The 17,734-nt window shown below is 38.0% G+C and overlaps 1 protein-coding gene and 1 long non-coding RNA gene across 2 annotated transcripts in view; one reads left to right on the top strand and one right to left on the bottom strand.

Annotated features, from left to right (window-relative positions):
• The window catches only part of LOC113637029, a 126,574-nt gene that overhangs the window by 106,301 nt on the left and 2,539 nt on the right, over window positions 1-17,734 (bottom strand). The gene's annotated exons all lie outside the window — the stretch shown is intronic.
• On the top strand, window positions 50-10,946 carry LOC113637027 (myosin heavy chain, fast skeletal muscle). Its single transcript, XM_027137428.2, has 41 exons — window positions 50-96; window positions 181-224; window positions 386-598; window positions 714-857; window positions 936-1,092; window positions 1,179-1,206; window positions 1,385-1,496; window positions 1,843-1,935; window positions 2,067-2,130; window positions 2,223-2,321; window positions 2,507-2,610; window positions 2,692-2,830; window positions 2,915-3,033; window positions 3,150-3,299; window positions 3,385-3,555; window positions 3,629-3,935; window positions 4,181-4,251; window positions 4,349-4,436; window positions 4,518-4,635; window positions 4,720-4,843; window positions 4,916-5,052; window positions 5,124-5,379; window positions 5,866-6,108; window positions 6,204-6,380; window positions 6,466-6,611; window positions 6,699-6,789; window positions 6,875-7,264; window positions 7,348-7,474; window positions 7,557-7,675; window positions 7,807-8,003; window positions 8,077-8,260; window positions 8,341-8,506; window positions 8,582-8,706; window positions 8,827-9,135; window positions 9,228-9,431; window positions 9,565-9,690; window positions 9,784-9,954; window positions 10,045-10,149; window positions 10,251-10,346; window positions 10,545-10,676; window positions 10,828-10,946. Exons 3-41 carry the CDS (start codon window positions 398-400, stop codon window positions 10,843-10,845), a joined length of 5,808 nt encoding a protein of 1,935 aa, XP_026993229.1. The 5' UTR covers window positions 50-96; window positions 181-224; window positions 386-397; the 3' UTR covers window positions 10,846-10,946.

The following is a 17,734-nucleotide window of genomic DNA, read 5'->3' as shown; positions in this document are numbered from 1 at the left end:
GCCCATACAGAGAATGCCAGCCTTGCTGACTTAACATTTACCCCTCTATATAAGAAGCTGTCTTATACACAGTTGATCAGCAGGCACTCAGGAAAGGTGAGTAAAATCTAATGCATTAATTTTAATTCTGTAATTTGTTAACAAATCAGAAATTTGAATTTCTTTTTTTTAATTATTCAGCATCCCCAATTCAGCAACAATTTTCTCTTGGTGCAGGGACAAAGGTAAAGTGTAGAAATCTTTGTATTAATTAAGCCATTAATTACATTAATAGTTAATTATTCACAATTAGGATTTAAGGGAACAAGTTTCAATTTGCATCAGCAAAGTCTTTCAATAAAAGTAACATTCGTTTTATTTTTCTATAATCATGGTCATCTAAAAGTAAAATCACAGAATGGGAGATGGGGAAATGGAGTGTTTTGGCCCCGCGGCCATCTACCTCAGGAAGCCAGAAAAAGAGAGGATTGAGGCTCAGAACAAACCCTTTGATGCCAAAACAGCATACTTCGTTTCTGAACCTAGTGAAATGTACCTCAAAGGGGTTCTGCAGAGCAAAGAGGGAGGCAAAGCCACTGTCAAAACTTTATGTGGGAAAGTAAGTAAATCAGATTCTCTTTTCAAAAAAGCCAAATGACAGCATTATAACCTATATAGTGTTTTAAAAACTCATATGGTGAATTCATTACAAATTACACTTGTTCCCCCTACAGACAATTACAGTTAAGGAAGCTGAAATTTTCCCCATGAACCCTCCAAAATTTGATAAAATTGAGGACATGGCTATGATGACCCACCTTAATGAACCTGCTGTGCTGTATAACCTCAAAGAGCGTTATGCAGCATGGATGATCTATGTAAGTTTGAAATGGAATTAACAAATTTAAAAAAGCATAATGTAATTCCTCATACTGACTCCTACGACTCGCCTTTAGACCTACTCTGGGTTGTTCTGCGTTACTGTGAACCCCTACAAGTGGCTCCCAGTGTATGATGCAAAAGTTGTTTCTGGATATAGAGGAAAGAAGAGAGTAGAAGCCCCACCTCACATCTTCTCCATCTCTGATAACGCCTATCAGTTCATGCTCACTGGTACTTTTTTATTTTCAGAAAAAAAATTAAGTCAACTACACAGAAATGAGTTAAACTCACTCATTTTTTTGTTTTATTTTATACAGACAGGGAAAACCAATCTATCCTGATCACGTAAGTGTAGAAAGGCATTCACAAACATGTTTTGTGCGTGTGTTTGTGTGTGTGAGAGAGAATGAGAGAGAGAGAGAGAGAGAGAGAGAGAGAGAGAGAGAGAGAGAGAAAGAGAGAGAGAGAGAAAGTAAAATAAAAATGTTTTTTTTGGTTTCCTTTTCTGTATGCGAATTGCCAGTGGAGAATCTGGTGCAGGAAAGACTGTGAACACCAAACGTGTCATCCAGTACTTTGCGACAATTGCAGTGTCTGGACAAAAGAAGACAGAGCCTGTTCCAGGCAAAATGCAGGTAAATGACAATGACAATGACGATTTATTATTATATAGCACAAATAATTTCAACTTCTGTCGACCAATGTGCTTTCCATTAGGTCATTAAAAACATACAACAGAAAATCGTACAAACATCCCATGTCTTTAGCCTGGACTTAAAAATATTTAGAGACGAGGCTTGTCCTGACAGTGGCAAGGCGTTCCAGAGCCTGGGGGCAGCAATACAAAAAGCACGATCTCCTCTGCACTTAAGCCTCGACTTTGGAGTAAACAATAGATCCTAGATAAAATGAATTGTTATTATTTCCATATTGACACTCATCGCTCAGGCACCTCTCATAAGTAACTGGCAATTTATGTAGGGGTCGCTGGAAGACCAAATCATAGCAGCCAACCCCCTGCTGGAGGCTTATGGTAATGCCAAGACTGTGAGGAATGACAACTCCTCTCGTTTTGTAAGTATTTTAATTTTCAAACAAAGTTTCAATAGAAATGTTCTTGCATATCTGACTAATTACCATACATTATTAAATTGCAGGGGACAGTGTTCAGCAAAAATGTACTAATGCACTGATTTCCCTTTTAGGGCAAATTTATCAGAATCCATTTTGCAACTACAGGAAAGTTGGCTTCTGCAGACATTGAAACTTGTAAGACTTATTTCATTAAAAGTACAAATTTCATACAAATACTGGGAATTAACTATATCCAGGAACACCAGACTAACATGTTGCTTCAACAGATCTGCTGGAAAAGTCAAGAGTGACTTTCCAGTTGTCTGCTGAGAGAAGCTACCACATTTTCTACCAGCTCATGACTGGACACAAACCCGAACTTCTAGGTAGGAAAACAACAGAAATTTACATTTTCCGTTTAAGGCTCAGACAATATGGTCACTCAAATGTGCAACTGACAGATTAGAATTTTTTTAACTACTTGAGAATTTTTAGACTAGCCAGTCATCTACATGTTTTTTTGAGCTTGTAACTATATACAATTTGTAATATTCTTTTCTTTTTTAAACAGAGGCACTACTTATTACAACCAACCCCTATGACTACCCTATGGTCAGTCAGGGTGAAATCACAGTCAAAAGTATCAATGACGTAGAGGAGTTCATTGCCACAGATGTAAGCATAAATTCCAAAATTTTCAAGATACAAATCAAGTATTTAATTTGAATTGCATTTTAATCATCTTCCTTATAACAGACAGCTATAGACATCCTTGGCTTCAGCTCTGATGAGAAAATGAACATCTACAAGCTGACTGGTGCTGTGGTGCACCATGGCAACATGAAGTTTAAGCAAAAGCAGCGAGAAGAGCAGGCTGAACCTGATGGCACTGAGGGCAAGTAATAGATTAACCATAGATCGAATACAGTGTTGAAAAACAAAACTGATTCAACTCAACAGTTTCTTTCTTCCTTAATAGTGGCTGATAAAATCGCCTACCTTCTGGGCCTGAACTCAGCTGACATGCTGAAAGCTTTGTGCTACCCCAGAGTCAAAGTCGGAAATGAGTTTGTGACCAAAGGCCAGACTGTACCACAGGTAATGTGTACTCTATGGAGAATGATAGCATTGTGGTTAATTTACTGAGCTAGGAGTTCAGAGTTTAACCACTGCTAAACTGATTTACAGACAAAAACATGTAAATATACTTTCAGGTGAACAATGCCACTATGGCCCTCTGCAAGTCCATCTATGAGAAAATGTTCTTGTGGATGGTCGTCCGTATCAATGAGATGCTGGACACAAAGCAGCCAAGACAGTTCTTCATTGGTGTACTGGACATTGCTGGATTTGAGATCTTCGATGTAAGACAAAAATTTATGGTTCTGTCACACTCGTGGGTTATACAGACATTACACAAGTTTTAAACATATCTCTATTGAAATATAGTTCAACAGCTTGGAGCAGCTCTGCATCAACTTCACAAATGAGAAACTGCAACAGTTTTTCAATCACCATATGTTCGTGCTGGAACAAGAGGAGTACAAGAAAGAAGGAATTGAGTGGGAGTTCATTGACTTTGGTATGGACTTGGCTGCCTGCATTGAGCTTATTGAGAAGGTAAGATATTTTTTCCCCCTTGTTGTCATCAAGCTAAAATGTTGCTTAATAAACAATCTGTTTCTTTAATCAGCCAATGGGTATCTTCTCCATCCTTGAAGAGGAGTGCATGTTCCCCAAAGCCACAGACACATCCTTCAAGAACAAACTGCATGACCAGCACCTTGGAAAAAGCAATGCCTTCCAAAAGCCAAAGCCTGCCAAAGGCAAAGCTGAGGCCCACTTCTCCCTGGTGCACTATGCCGGCACTGTGGACTACAACATTGTTGGCTGGTTGGACAAAAACAAGGATCCACTGAATGACTCTGTTGTGCAGCTGTACCAGAAATCAGCAAACAAACTGCTGTGCTTCCTGTATGCAAGCCATGCATCAGCTGAGGGTAAGATTAACTTTGTTATATTTTAATAGCTGTCAATAATTTTGAGTTTTTAATATTCTTAGTTCTTTAACAAATGTACATGATTCTCTGAGATGATTCAATAGTATGAACATCAATTAAGGTCTTGGTCCAACGCCACAAGTACTAATGGCATGTGTGATTTTAAATGCATAAATGCAAAGTAAATAAAAAGATAAAGTCTTTAAGATCGAAGACAACTCTAATTCCATTGCATCTTCCTAAAGCTGACAGTGGTGGAAAGAAGGGCGGGAAAAAAAAGGGTGGCTCCTTCCAAACAGTGTCTGCTCTGTTTAGGGTAAGAAACATTTTAACTCTGAGAAAGGTGAATATGATCGTGTATCAGTTACGCTCTAAAATTAAAATTTTGCATGATATTACTTCAAATTCTACAGGAAAACCTGGGAAAATTGATGACCAATTTGAGAAGCACACACCCTCACTTTGTCCGTTGTTTGATTCCCAACGAGTCTAAGACTCCCGGTATGTTGATCCTGTTTTTGTGTAAAATGATCTTCATATGTTACAGATGGTTTAGGTTGTTGACTATTATTTTTGCTGTAGGGTTGATGGAGAATTTCCTGGTCATTCACCAGTTGAGGTGTAATGGTGTGCTGGAAGGCATCAGAATCTGCCGAAAGGGATTCCCAAGCAGAATTCTCTATGGTGACTTCAAGCAGAGGTATTTTATTAAGTTTTTGTAGTTCTTTATCTGTAATGTTTGTGCAACTCCTAAGTCTTAATTATGTTGTAAATTTGATAACAGATACAAAGTCTTGAATGCAAGTGTCATCCCAGAGGGACAGTTCATTGACAACAAGAAAGCATCAGAGAAACTCCTGGGATCTATTGATGTGGACCACACCCAGTATAAGTTTGGACACACCAAGGTAAGTTAAATATTAATAACATTGTTTGCTAGAATAGTGAGAAATAAGCAAAATAACCTGTGAATTTGGCAGGTGTTCTTCAAAGCTGGTCTTCTGGGTCTTCTTGAAGAGATGCGTGATGACAAACTAGCTGAGCTAGTGACAATGACTCAGGCTTTATGCCGTGGCTTCCTCATGAGAAGGGAGTTTATTAAGATGATGGAGAGAAGGTATTATACTCACATAACCGTGAAAAAGTTTACATTTGATACAGCATACTGACCTTACTATTCTTTCACAGAGAGTCTATCTTCACTATTCAATACAACATTCGCTCATTCATGAACGTGAAACACTGGCCATGGATGAAGCTCTACTTCAAGATCAAGCCTCTTCTCAAGAGTGCAGAGACTGAGAAAGAAATGGCTGCCATGAAGGAGAACTTTGAGAAAATGAAGGAGGATTTGGAAAAGGCATTGGCCAAAAAGAAGGAACTTGAGGAGAAGATGGTGTCTCTTCTACAAGAGAAAAATGACCTGCAACTACAAGTGGCATCTGTAAGTTTTAAAAACCTCCTAGATATGCTGATACCCACCACTTCAATTCTGATCAATTAGGTGCAAAAATATCTTTATCCGCAAAGATCACAAAGTGAATTCCCAAAGATACCACTGACAACCACAGCCAGGTGTCAAACAGAGTAAAACTGGTATTCTCTGGTAGATAGGTAGACTGGTAAATAGTATTCTCTATAAATGACAGCTACAATAGCCAATAATGTATTTGTGAATATTCATGGCTATGGAAGCAAATAATTTGAATATCCATCGGATTATTGCCGATATGGCATTATTGCCGGACTCTTCCCGGACTGGTATCTGACGCATGAAGGGGAAACCCAATTGGTGGAAATGGCCAAGGCTAAATTATATGGGAAGACAAAAAAGCCTCAGGGCTGATGTAAATAAATACAAAAAAGCATGAAACATTATAAATAAATAAATCCACTATAATAATCTTATAATAGTAATCTTAATCAACAGGAAAGCGAGAACCTTTCAGATGCAGAGGAAAGGTGTGAGGGGCTCATCAAGAGCAAGATCCAGCTTGAAGCCAAACTCAAAGAAGCAAATGAGAGACTGGAGGACGAGGAGGAAATCAATGCTGAGTTGACTGCCAAGAAAAGGAAACTGGAGGATGAGTGCTCTGAGCTGAAGAAGGACATTGATGATTTGGAGCTCACCTTGGCCAAAGTGGAAAAGGAAAAACATGCCACTGAGAACAAGGTTGACATTTTACTGAAAAATTTTGTATATTTTTATAGAAAACAGTTTATATACAAATTTAATTGCATATAAATTTTATTATAACTTACTTACAGGTAAAAAACCTTACTGAAGAGATGACTTCACAAGATGAAGCTATTGCTAAACTAACCAAAGAAAAGAAAGCCCTCCAAGAGGCACACCAGCAGACTCTGGATGATCTCCAGGCAGAGGAAGACAAAGTCAACTCTCTGACCAAAGCCAAGTCCAAACTTGAGCAACAGGTTGATGATGTAAGGATTCACTTTTCACTTCCAAACTGAATATATGTGTCTTCCCCTTGATTATAAATGAACAATTAATTTTTGTACAATTTAGCTGGAGGGTTCTTTGGAACAAGAGAAGAAGCTGCGTATGGACCTTGAGAGGGCTAAGAGAAAGCTTGAAGGTGACCTGAAACTGGCCCAAGAGTCCATAATGGACCTGGAAAATGACAAGCAGCAATCTGAAGAAAAGATTAAAAAGTTAGAGCACTAAAAAGTAATTTTATTTTTCTGTCTTTTTCTATCTTTTTATATTTTAATAAGTGATGGTTATTTTCTAATTTACAGGAAGGATTTTGAGGTTAGCCAGCTTCTTGGAAAAATTGAGGATGAACAATCTTTGGGTGCTCAGCTGCAAAAAAAGATTAAGGAACTTCAAGTGAGTTACAAGAAAAAGAAAATCAATGCAGAGTAACAAAGTAAATTCAAACTACATTATTTACACTACTCTAAAAACACTTTAGGCACGAATTGAAGAGCTGGAGGAGGAAATTGAGGCTGAGCGTGCAGCTCGGGCTAAAGTTGAGAAGCAGAGAGCTGATCTCTCCAGGGAACTTGAGGAGATCAGTGAGAGGCTCGAGGAAGCTGGAGGTGCCACTTCTGCTCAGATTGAGATGAACAAGAAGCGTGAGGCCGAGTTCCAGAAACTGCGCCGTGATCTGGAAGAGTCCACTCTGCAGCATGAAGCCACAGCTGCTGCCCTCCGCAAGAAACAAGCTGACAGTGTTGCAGAGCTTGGAGAACAGATCGACAACCTTCAGCGTGTCAAGCAGAAGTTGGAAAAGGAAAAGAGTGAATACAAAATGGAGATAGATGACCTTTCAAGTAACATGGAGGCTGTGGCAAAATCAAAGGTATTTTACTTCTAGCAGCCAAAGTATTAGATAAAGTGCACTGTGATACAAAATACTACAAACATTTCCCCATTATGCTTCAGGCTAACCTAGAAAAGATGTGCCGCACCCTTGAGGACCAACTGAGTGAACTCAAGACCAAGAACGATGAGAATGTTCGCCAACTGAACGACATTAATACACAGAAAGCAAGACTTCAGACTGAAAATGGTGATTATTTTAAATCTGTATTCAAAATCAGTCAAATTATTGATGTTTGTCCCCAAGCTAACATCACGGTTTTTGGTGACAGGGGAACTTAGTCGTCAAATGGAAGAGAAAGATGCACTTGTTTCCCAGCTCACAAGAGGAAAACAAGCTTACACTCAGCAGATTGAAGAACTGAAAAGAATCACTGAGGAGGAAGTGAAGGTAAATAAATAAATTAATAACCCAAAATGAAACAAATCTGTTAACTCTGTTATTGTCCACATGGTAGTGAGCTTAGAACAATCAGAATGAATGATCAAACTTGCAAACTGATAATAAAACTTTACTATTAGGCCAAGAATGCCCTGGCTCATGCTGTCCAATCAGCCCGTCATGACTGTGATCTGCTCAGAGAGCAGTTTGAGGAAGAACAGGAGGCAAAGGCTGAGCTTCAACGTTCGATGTCCAAGGCCAACAGTGAGGTGGCTCAGTGGAGAACCAAATACGAGACAGATGCCATCCAGCGTACAGAAGAGCTTGAGGAGGCCAAGTAAGAATAAAACAAAAGACGAGATTGCACTGACATGTTTTACCTGAAAGTCAACTTTTTTTTATGTACCAAGGAAAAAGCTTGCTCAGCGGCTCCAAGACGCAGAGGAAACTATTGAAGCTGTGAACTCCAAATGTGCTTCTCTGGAGAAGACCAAGCAGAGATTGCAGGGTGAAGTGGAGGACCTCATGATTGATGTGGAGAGAGCAAACGGATTAGCGGCCAACCTTGACAAAAAACAAAGGAACTTTGACAAGGTAAACATTTATATGAAAACTAAATAATTTATTTGAAGATATCCATAATAATTATACATTTTATATGGGGCCACATTCAGGTCTTGGCAGAATGGAAACAGAAGTATGAAGAAGGTCAGGCTGAACTGGAAGGAGCTCAAAAAGAGGCTCGCTCTCTCAGCACTGAGCTGTTTAAGATGAAGAACTCATATGAGGAAGCACTTGACCATCTAGAGACCTTAAAGAGAGAGAATAAAAATCTGCAACGTATGTATTATGCTTTTATTTTTAATTATTACAAATATCCATAGTTACTCAGAAAGAGTTATTTTAAAATTTCAGAGGAGATCTCTGACCTCACCGAACAACTTGGTGAATCTGGAAAGACCATTCATGAGCTAGAGAAAGCAAAGAAGACAGTAGAGTCTGAAAGATCAGAAATCCAAACTGCCTTAGAAGAAGCTGAGGTATTAAAATACATATTTAGTTGTATGTTATTATTAGAATGAAAATCCAATACAGATAAAAAATATATAATGCAAAAAGTAACATCATTTACAATATTTTGTATTTTCATGATACTTTAGGGCACACTTGAGCATGAGGAATCCAAGATTCTTCGTATTCAACTTGAGCTCACACAAGTGAAAAGTGAAATAGACAGGAAACTGGCTGAGAAGGATGAAGAGATGGAGCAGATCAAGAGAAATAGCCAGAGAGTGATCGAGTCCATGCAGACCACTCTGGATGCAGAGGTTAGGAGCAGGAATGATGCTTTGAGGATCAAGAAGAAGATGGAGGGAGATCTCAATGAGATGGAAATTCAACTCAGCCATGCCAACCGCCAGGCTACTGAGGCCCAAAAACAGCTGAGAAATGTCCAAGGACAGCTGAAGGTATCTTAATGCACACAATATTTCTCAGTCTTAATTACTGTCCTTTTCTGGTGTTGGGTAAGAAAGATTAATAGCCTCCAAACCTCCTAAAGGATGCCCAACTGCACCTTGACGAGGCGATCAGAGGACAGGAAGACATGAAGGAGCAAATGGCCATGGTAGAACGCAGGAATAACCTGATGCTGGCAGAAATTGAGGAACTGAGAGCTGCACTGGAGCAGACAGAAAGAGGCCGCAAAGTGGCTGAACAGGAGCTGGTTGATGCAAGTGAACGTGTGGCACTTCTGCACTCTCAAGTAGGAAAGCTGCATCAATACTTTACTGAGAAAAATGAATATAATAATAAATATACATAATATTTATATAAATATATTAATATGAAAGACGGAACAAAATACCCCAAGATACTAATCAGACATTAAATTCCAGAACACCAGCCTTATCAACACCAAGAAGAAATTTGAGGCAGATCTTGTTCAAATCCAAAGTGAGGTAGAGGACACAATCCAGGAGGCAAGAAATGCAGAAGAGAAGGCCAAGAAGGCCATCACTGATGTGAGTGATTTCAGTAATAGAATCACAATTATTTACCAGTTATTTTATCAATTAATTATTTTGCATTTAATATATACCCATCTTTCAATTTAGGCTGCCATGATGGCAGAGGAGCTGAAAAAGGAGCAGGACACCAGTGCTCATTTGGAGAGAATGAAAAAGAACCTTGAAGCTACAGTAAAAGATCTGCAGCACCGTCTGGATGAAGCTGAGAACCTGGCAATGAAGGGTGGAAAGAAGCAGCTCCAGAAACTGGAAGCTAGGGTATATTCCACTATATAACACAGTATTCACAGATTTCTGATGGTTTGGTTCCCAATTTGCATTAAAAAATAAAAAACATTTATTTTTCAGGTGCGTGAGCTGGAGGGTGAAGTCGAAGCTGAGCAGAGACGTAGTGTTGATGCTGTTAAAGGAGTCCGCAAATTTGAGAGGAGGGTGAAGGAACTCACCTACCAGGTAATAATATAATTAGTATTGCAGGCTGTACAAAAAATAAATTATCTACCAAATAAAAGAAACAATTAACAAAAAGTTATTCTTAATGTTTAAATAAACAGACTGAGGAGGACAAGAAGAATGTAAATAGACTCCAGGATCTTGTGGATAAACTGCAGCTAAAAGTGAAGGCCTACAAGAGGCAGGCTGAAGAAGCTGTAAGTGGTAGTATATTTTTACCTACAAGTTGGAACAAGGCTTTATTCTGAATAGGTATCAAATTCATTTAAAAAAATTTATCATAGTTGGAAAATGAAGTTCCACAGAAGTCAAAGTTGCTCGGGAAAAAATGTTAAATGGTTTAATTAATGTACTAAACCGATGCATTCTATTTATTTGTGACTTCATTATAAAAGGAGGAACAGGCCAACACTCACCTGTCCAGATTTAGGAAAGTGCAGCATGAGTTAGAGGAAGCTCAGGAGCGTGCTGACATTGCTGAGTCCCAGGTCAACAAGCTGAGAGCCAAGAGCAGAGACATTGGAAAAGTATGGTCTAATTTTCTTGATTAATTTGATTATTGTGCTGCCTTATTATATTGCTCTACATTCAATCAGTGTATGCAACACATTTTTGTTGGTATTTCATTACCCTCCCGTTCTGTGATTAAACTCATATTCCATTTTTTTTTCTTTCCAGGCCAAAGATGCAGAATAAGGGAACTTCAGATATGGCAATATTGGAAGTAGTCATATAATATGATTTACTTGTATTATGATAACAGAGTAACAATAAACTGACTTAAAATTCTTCTATCATCCCAGCTTTTTGTGCTCCATTTTAGTTAAAAGTCAAAGACTGTGATTGAATCACTCAATATTACTATAGAGTAATGGTTCAAAAGTGCTACAAGGGCATTACAATCCACCATTATAAAAGTTAGATAAAAGTTCATTTGAATTGATTTAACCTTAGCCTCACATTTTTTAAGGTCTATAAATAACTGGCCTAACAAATTTGACATAATGTGGCAGAATAATGGAGTGTAAGAGTAAGAGTGTGGCATTGATAGAGAGATAAAGTCAGATGTTGTGGGAGAAAAGAGGAGCTGCAGACCTTGCTCAAACTGGTGTGAAGTTTGACAATGAGAGGTCTGAATCAGGCAACCAACACTCTTGCCTTTGTAAGTCTATAGGATTTTGGGGAAATTTTGTGAATGTAGCTTGTACGGTTATAATAGACCAAAAACTAGAGTGGAAGTCAACAGGAATTCTGGTTTGAGTTTCTATAATGGGAAATCTGTTCAGTTAAAAAGTCAGAGGCCACCAAGTCAGAACTAAGTCAGATCTTAAAGTCTCTGGCAAGTTTGGTGCATGTAGCTTGTTCACCTTTTACTGCTGGTTACAGTAATTATAGGCATGTGTGATTTTAGAAGTACAGAAAAAAAAAAAACAAATAATTATATAAATAAATATCTGAACTTTTGTATAATTGTAAGTAATTAACAGTCTAGCTATTTTATTTTTAAAGTTTCCGAATAATCAGAGAGGTTCCAAATGGCACAACCGTCAAAGGTTGTAAACTATTAGCAATTTGTTAAAGGTTATCGCTATGGCATGATGCATGGACCAGGAGTCCAAAAAAAAAAAGTGTCCCAGATCCATGGGCGGGACCTCTAGCTCTGCCAACCTGATACTTTAAAATTATGCTGTGGCTATAGAAATGTCTCTCAAAAGAAGCATACATTGGCTAACATGCAATAGAAAGAGACTTGCCATGATGGGTATCACTAAAATAGGATAAACTTAGCTAAAAGACCTAACCTAAGCCCACCTATCTGGTTAAACTGGTAATGAATTCCAGTATTCTCAGACTTGTGTACTTGGGCAAGGACTGACTTCATGCTTTAATTATTTAAATGTGCTGCCTGTAGTGTTCAGAAACAAAAGTACTATACATACATAATAATCAATACAACGTGGCTGACATTAGAGTTAACAAGGCTAAAGATGTAATGCTCTACCAGTTCGAATGACATTTCTGTAATTTGTAAAAGAACTTACATACTGATTAAATAAATGGTTCATAATGATGTGGTAAATTTGCTTCAAAAATCTCCATTTTAATGACCACATAAAAACTGAGAAATTTATTTTATGACAATTATGTTATTTTTCAAGACAATCAGACATACTTATCTTTATCTGAACAGTAACAAAGACATATTTTCTATCGAAACAATAAGAAGCTATAATGCAGTTATCATATTTATAGCAGCAGTATTACTCTTCGGTTGTTTTAACAAGTGTCATAAAATGTTATTGTTTTTGAAAAACTGACTATAAATTGCTACACACCTAACTTCTGTAAATCAGCTCACAATTGACCTTCACATTTTACTGTTTCAGCTAAGCTATAATACTCTATATAATTAAGTAAATGTAAAACAAAAGTAACATTGCTCATGCAATATACAATATGTAAAATCAACAACGATTTGTGTAGGTGATCATTACATCATTGCCACCTATTAAAACATTTTTAAAATACTCACTTTAGTTTCTTTTGCACCGAGTTGCTCCCATTGTGTGTAACCACTGTGTTTAGTAAGTGGCTATGAGACCCAAAGATACACGCGTCACAATAAAGCTATAACATTGTTGCCAAACATTGATGCTCTGAGGTCATACCTATAACAGATATGTTATCTGTCTTTATTCTCTTCTGGCCCTGCACACATAGGGCTATTAAATATCAACCTTTTATTGAGTACACTGGGCCACTTTCCAGAGTTCATCCTTTTAAAATATAATATAATAGAAATAAATATTATCCCTGTCTAATACTGTTATACCAGTCCAGGTCCACAAGATATCAATGGCCAAACAATGCAAGGGCCAAACAACAATGAAATGTTTGTTAGATCCGGGTAGTTCCTCCGTGCAATATTGCTTTATTTTCCTAAATCCGCAATGTTTAAAGCCATTTAAATTCTGATTTGTTACCTCAAACACTGTTTCAAACACTGTGGCCAAATTCTAAAGGCTAGAGCATCTCCAAAATGGTTGATCTTCTTAGTGTTTCCTGTATGAAGTGGTTTGTACTCACCAAAAGAGGTCCATAGAAGGACAAAGCTCAGTAATGCATGTGGTGAGTGAAGGCTAGTCAGTCTGGTCTGATCCCACAGAAGATCTACTGTAGCACGTGTCAGAACAGTCCATTAAAACTTGCTTTGTATACGGTTATTGTATGGTCACATAGCCACAAAACCCATGCTGGCCCCTGTCCATGGCCAAAAGCACCTACTATGGGCATGTGAGCATCAAACTGGACTGCAAAAATTTTTTGGGAGTGGTTCGACAAAAAGTTCAAGGTCTTGAATTGCCCTGCAAACTTCTCAGATATCAATCCAATTGAGCATCTGTGGGATGTACAGAAAAAAAATCTGATACAAAAAGGCACCACCTTGCAAATACCAGTATTTAAAGGCTCTGCTGCCAACATCTTTGTTGCACATACCACAGCAGAAACCTCCAATGTCTTGTGGAGTCCATACCTCAGCAGATCAGCACTGTTTTGACAGCACAAAGAAGACCTACACAATACTATGCAGGTTGTTGTAATGTTGTGTGTGATCAGATCAGTGCAGCTACATCACTGAGATATTATGATTCTGCCTGTCACAGAATATGCAATCTTTACTGAAATTTATTAAGAGATTAGCCCCACCCACAATTTCAAAACAATATGAGCTCAAACACACACCTATATTTTACATTCCTAAGTCCATTTAATTTCCCCTACACCAGCAGTAATTATGGCCAGTGATTGTTTGTGAAACTGAAGTACAACTGAGAATCACTGCCACCTGCTGTGCAGACAACGGAACTGTCTTAAAAGATTTGAGAATTTAATCTCCATAGATTCCACTGAGCTCAATTAATTGTTCTTTGCAATCAGATTTTAAACAAGCTAAGTAAGGTTCAGAGGTTTAAAAATCTGTCTTTTATAGGAATTAGATTTCAATAATTTTATAATAAATTTAATAATAATAATAATAATAATAATAATAATAATAAAAGGAATTGCAAAACATATTTATTAAAGGTATTTTGTGTGTGCTGATTTTCGCTTATGAACACTAAACAGTCACAACTGGAAATAAATTTATAGACTGACATTTTCTTTTTCAGGAATATGACCAACTTATAGACTGCAACTTTACACCAGTGACATTTGGATGCTCCACTACAGCCAACTGTCAAAAAGCTCCTCAGAATTCAGACTGGCTCCAGCGCACATCCTACAGCTGTTTATACATCCAAAGGCCCCTTTTTGCTTTGTTGCTGGTAAGCATGGAAAAATGTAATGAGAGTATGTATGTATTTTCTATTACATTTTATTTATAATATATATTGTGACTTCTCAACTGATGTCAGTTTGGAAGTAGAAATGTAAAATATTATTGATCTCTTTTGGCTGTACTCTTTGAAAAATGAAATGAAACATAGTATTTATAAACAGATTTCACTCGCTGAAGCTTTGGTACTATAATAATAATAACAATACTGCTACAGTAATAAATTACATGATTGCAGATACCATACATACTTTAACAACAATAACTGACTCAGTTGTTACTTAAAACCAATGGCAGCTTGGAAATTAAGTATAACATTATATATTATTATTGCGGTTCCTTGTTAAAAAAACATTCATTTTTGTAGACATCAAGGCTGAGTTTGTTTTATCCATCATGCCTTTCCCTTTCCCAAAACTTTTTAATACACTGTGTAAGGTTATTTGCTATTTATATGTATGCTATTTGCTATAACAATAATTGTTGTAAGTATTTTTTTCTATTATTTTTCATTTAAAGACATAAATACAATAATGAAAATAATTATACAATTTAAAAAAATATAATAGTTTAATAACATCATGTCTTGAATCATGATTTCTTTTAAATCTATTTTTTTGCATCCTACCTTATTAATGTTTATTTAGAAGTTTATAAACCTATACATTTTGTACATTAGTCGGGTTAGGGTTATTTTTGTGAAGTACTATATTTTCAGCCTGCATTGATCTAGCATACCTGTAGATATTTTCAGTCATTTACCAAAACCAAGGAGAGACATGGAAGTTCAATGAAACAATGAAAATAAATGAAAAATAAATTGATAAATTTCAAACAATGAAATCAGTAAAAACAAAACACTGAGCTTGTACAGATAGTTAAAAATGCAGTCTGAATTCAAATGCCACATTCCCAGAAACAGTACTCCTAACATGCATATTGTAAAGGGCATACGTGGGTGGAGGGCAAGTGCTTGGCAGATACTAAATGGTATTTATCATTACAATTATGCTTGACAGCTATTCATTTCAAATATCAAAGCTACTGACATGTTGACTTTTACCTTCTCGGCCAAATGTGTCACATGAGATTGGCTGTAAACTTAGGGCACAGGCCAAGCCAAACAACTGTAACTAACACCAAAAGGGACAGTTAATCCTGGAACCCTTCAAAAGACCTCTCATATATACACCAGCTGTCTCACGGGTCAGCCCTCATTCCTTGACAGCAGAGAAAGGGGGAGTCATTTTATCCACAATACCCAGCTGCACATGTATATTTAAAAAAAGTTATATATACATGTTTTTATGTAAATGTAAAATTTAAAATAAATTTATTGTCAAATAATTTATTATATTTGTAAATAATGCCCTTTCTTTCCAGCATTGGCCACTTACATGGTTAATTCTATTAGAAGACAATTTCATTTAACTATAATGCTTATTTTACATGGAATGCTTTCGCTTGGCAGGCATTTACCTCTGTAAACCATAAAGGAATAAGACTGAGACTCAGAGAAAACCTTTTGATGCCAAAACAGCAGTGTTTGTGTTTGAGTGAGTAGAGGTGTATGTCAAGGGTACACTGAAGAGCTGTACCGAAGATGGTAGCAAAGTTACTGTTGAAACTCTGGATGGAAAAGTAAGTGTTGGTAACAAAAACAAGCATCTATAGTCAAAAGTCAAAAGCAATTCCTTCTAAAAGTTAAATCTTGCCAAAAGTAAATCCCAGCCCCCTTCTCCCTGCTGCACTATGCCTTCACTATGGACTATACTGTGGACTAAAACACTGTCAACTGGTTCGGGTGGGAAAACATGTCTCACCCCCCCACATCCTTAGCACTGGAGTCCCCAAAGGTTGCGTACTGAGCCTCCTGCTGTACTTACTATACTTACTCCACCAACTTAATCAAGTTTGCTGACGATACTGTTGTGGTGGGCCTCATCAACAATGACAAGATTCCATTTTTTTGCTGGCGTTGCCCTTCTCAATGCCAGCAAAATGAAGGAGCTCATACTACTGTAGACTTCAACGAGACCCCAGTGGAAAGAGTGAACAGTTTCCGGCACCTTGGTGTTCACATCTTGCAGGATCTGTCATTGTCCGGTCACATCAACACTCTAGTAAAGAAGGCTCGGCGGCATCTCTTCCACCTCAGATGCTTTAAAATGCCCCCTAAGGTGCTAAGAACCAGCATCACAGCCTGGTTTGGAAACAGCACCAAGCAGGACAGACGAGTTCTCCAGAGAGTGGTGCGGTCAGCTAAACGTACCATCCGACTGGTTCCCGAACCTGGAGTCAATCTAGAGTAAGCAGTGCTGGAACAAAACCAGGAAAATCTTGGAGGACCTCAGCCATCACAAAAATGGATTCTTTTCCCTGTTGCAGTCGAGAAAGCATTTCTCTTCTCTGAAGGCAAACACAAAGAGAATGGGGAGGAGCTTCTTCCACCAACAGGACACCGTGAACCAGGAATCTATAGACTACCTGAGACTGACGCTTTTGCATACCATATTTTGCACATTCCACACAACTCTTTGGAACTCTTTTTGCACTGGTCACTTTACATTACTTTGCACATTATCATGTATATACCATAGTTCTAAAGCCTGCTCTACAGGCTGGACAATGGCACCCTGACTGCCATTGGGTATCAAGATAAAATCCTTGGACCCACTGTCAAGACTTACATTGGTACAGTGGGTCCTGTGTTCATCCTGGCGCACAACAATGCCCTCATGTGGAGAGAGTATGCAGGCAGTTCCTGGAGGATGAAGGAATTGATACCATTGACTGGCCCCCATGCTCACCTGACCTAAATCCAATAGATCACCTCTGGGACATAATGTTTTTGAACCTCAGAGTGTCCAAGAGCTCAGTAATGCCCTGGTCCAGATCTGGGAGGAGATACCCCAGGACCATCATTAGGAGCATGCACAGACATTGCACATTCAAGAGCATGAAACGCGTGAAATACATAGGGTAAGTGTGGCGTGTGCACATATATAGGGTAAGTGTGGCGCGGGCGTGGTGGCCTGGGCTTTGCACTGGGCTGGTTCCATGCTACACACCATGCTTTTTTAATGCATTATACACTAGTTGACAAACATATCATGAGTAGGAAAAAAAAAGAGCGTGAAACACTGGCCATGGATGAAACTGCATTTCAAGATCAACCCTTTTCTCAAGAGTGCAGAGACTGAGAAGGAAATGGCTGCAATGAAGAAAAACTTTGAGAAAATTAAG

The sequence above is a fragment of the Tachysurus fulvidraco genome, chromosome 2 (assembly GCF_022655615.1).
Source record: "Tachysurus fulvidraco isolate hzauxx_2018 chromosome 2, HZAU_PFXX_2.0, whole genome shotgun sequence".
NCBI classification, from domain to species: domain Eukaryota; kingdom Metazoa; phylum Chordata; class Actinopteri; order Siluriformes; family Bagridae; genus Tachysurus; species Tachysurus fulvidraco.
This window is presented reverse-complemented; position numbering and strand designations above follow the sequence as displayed.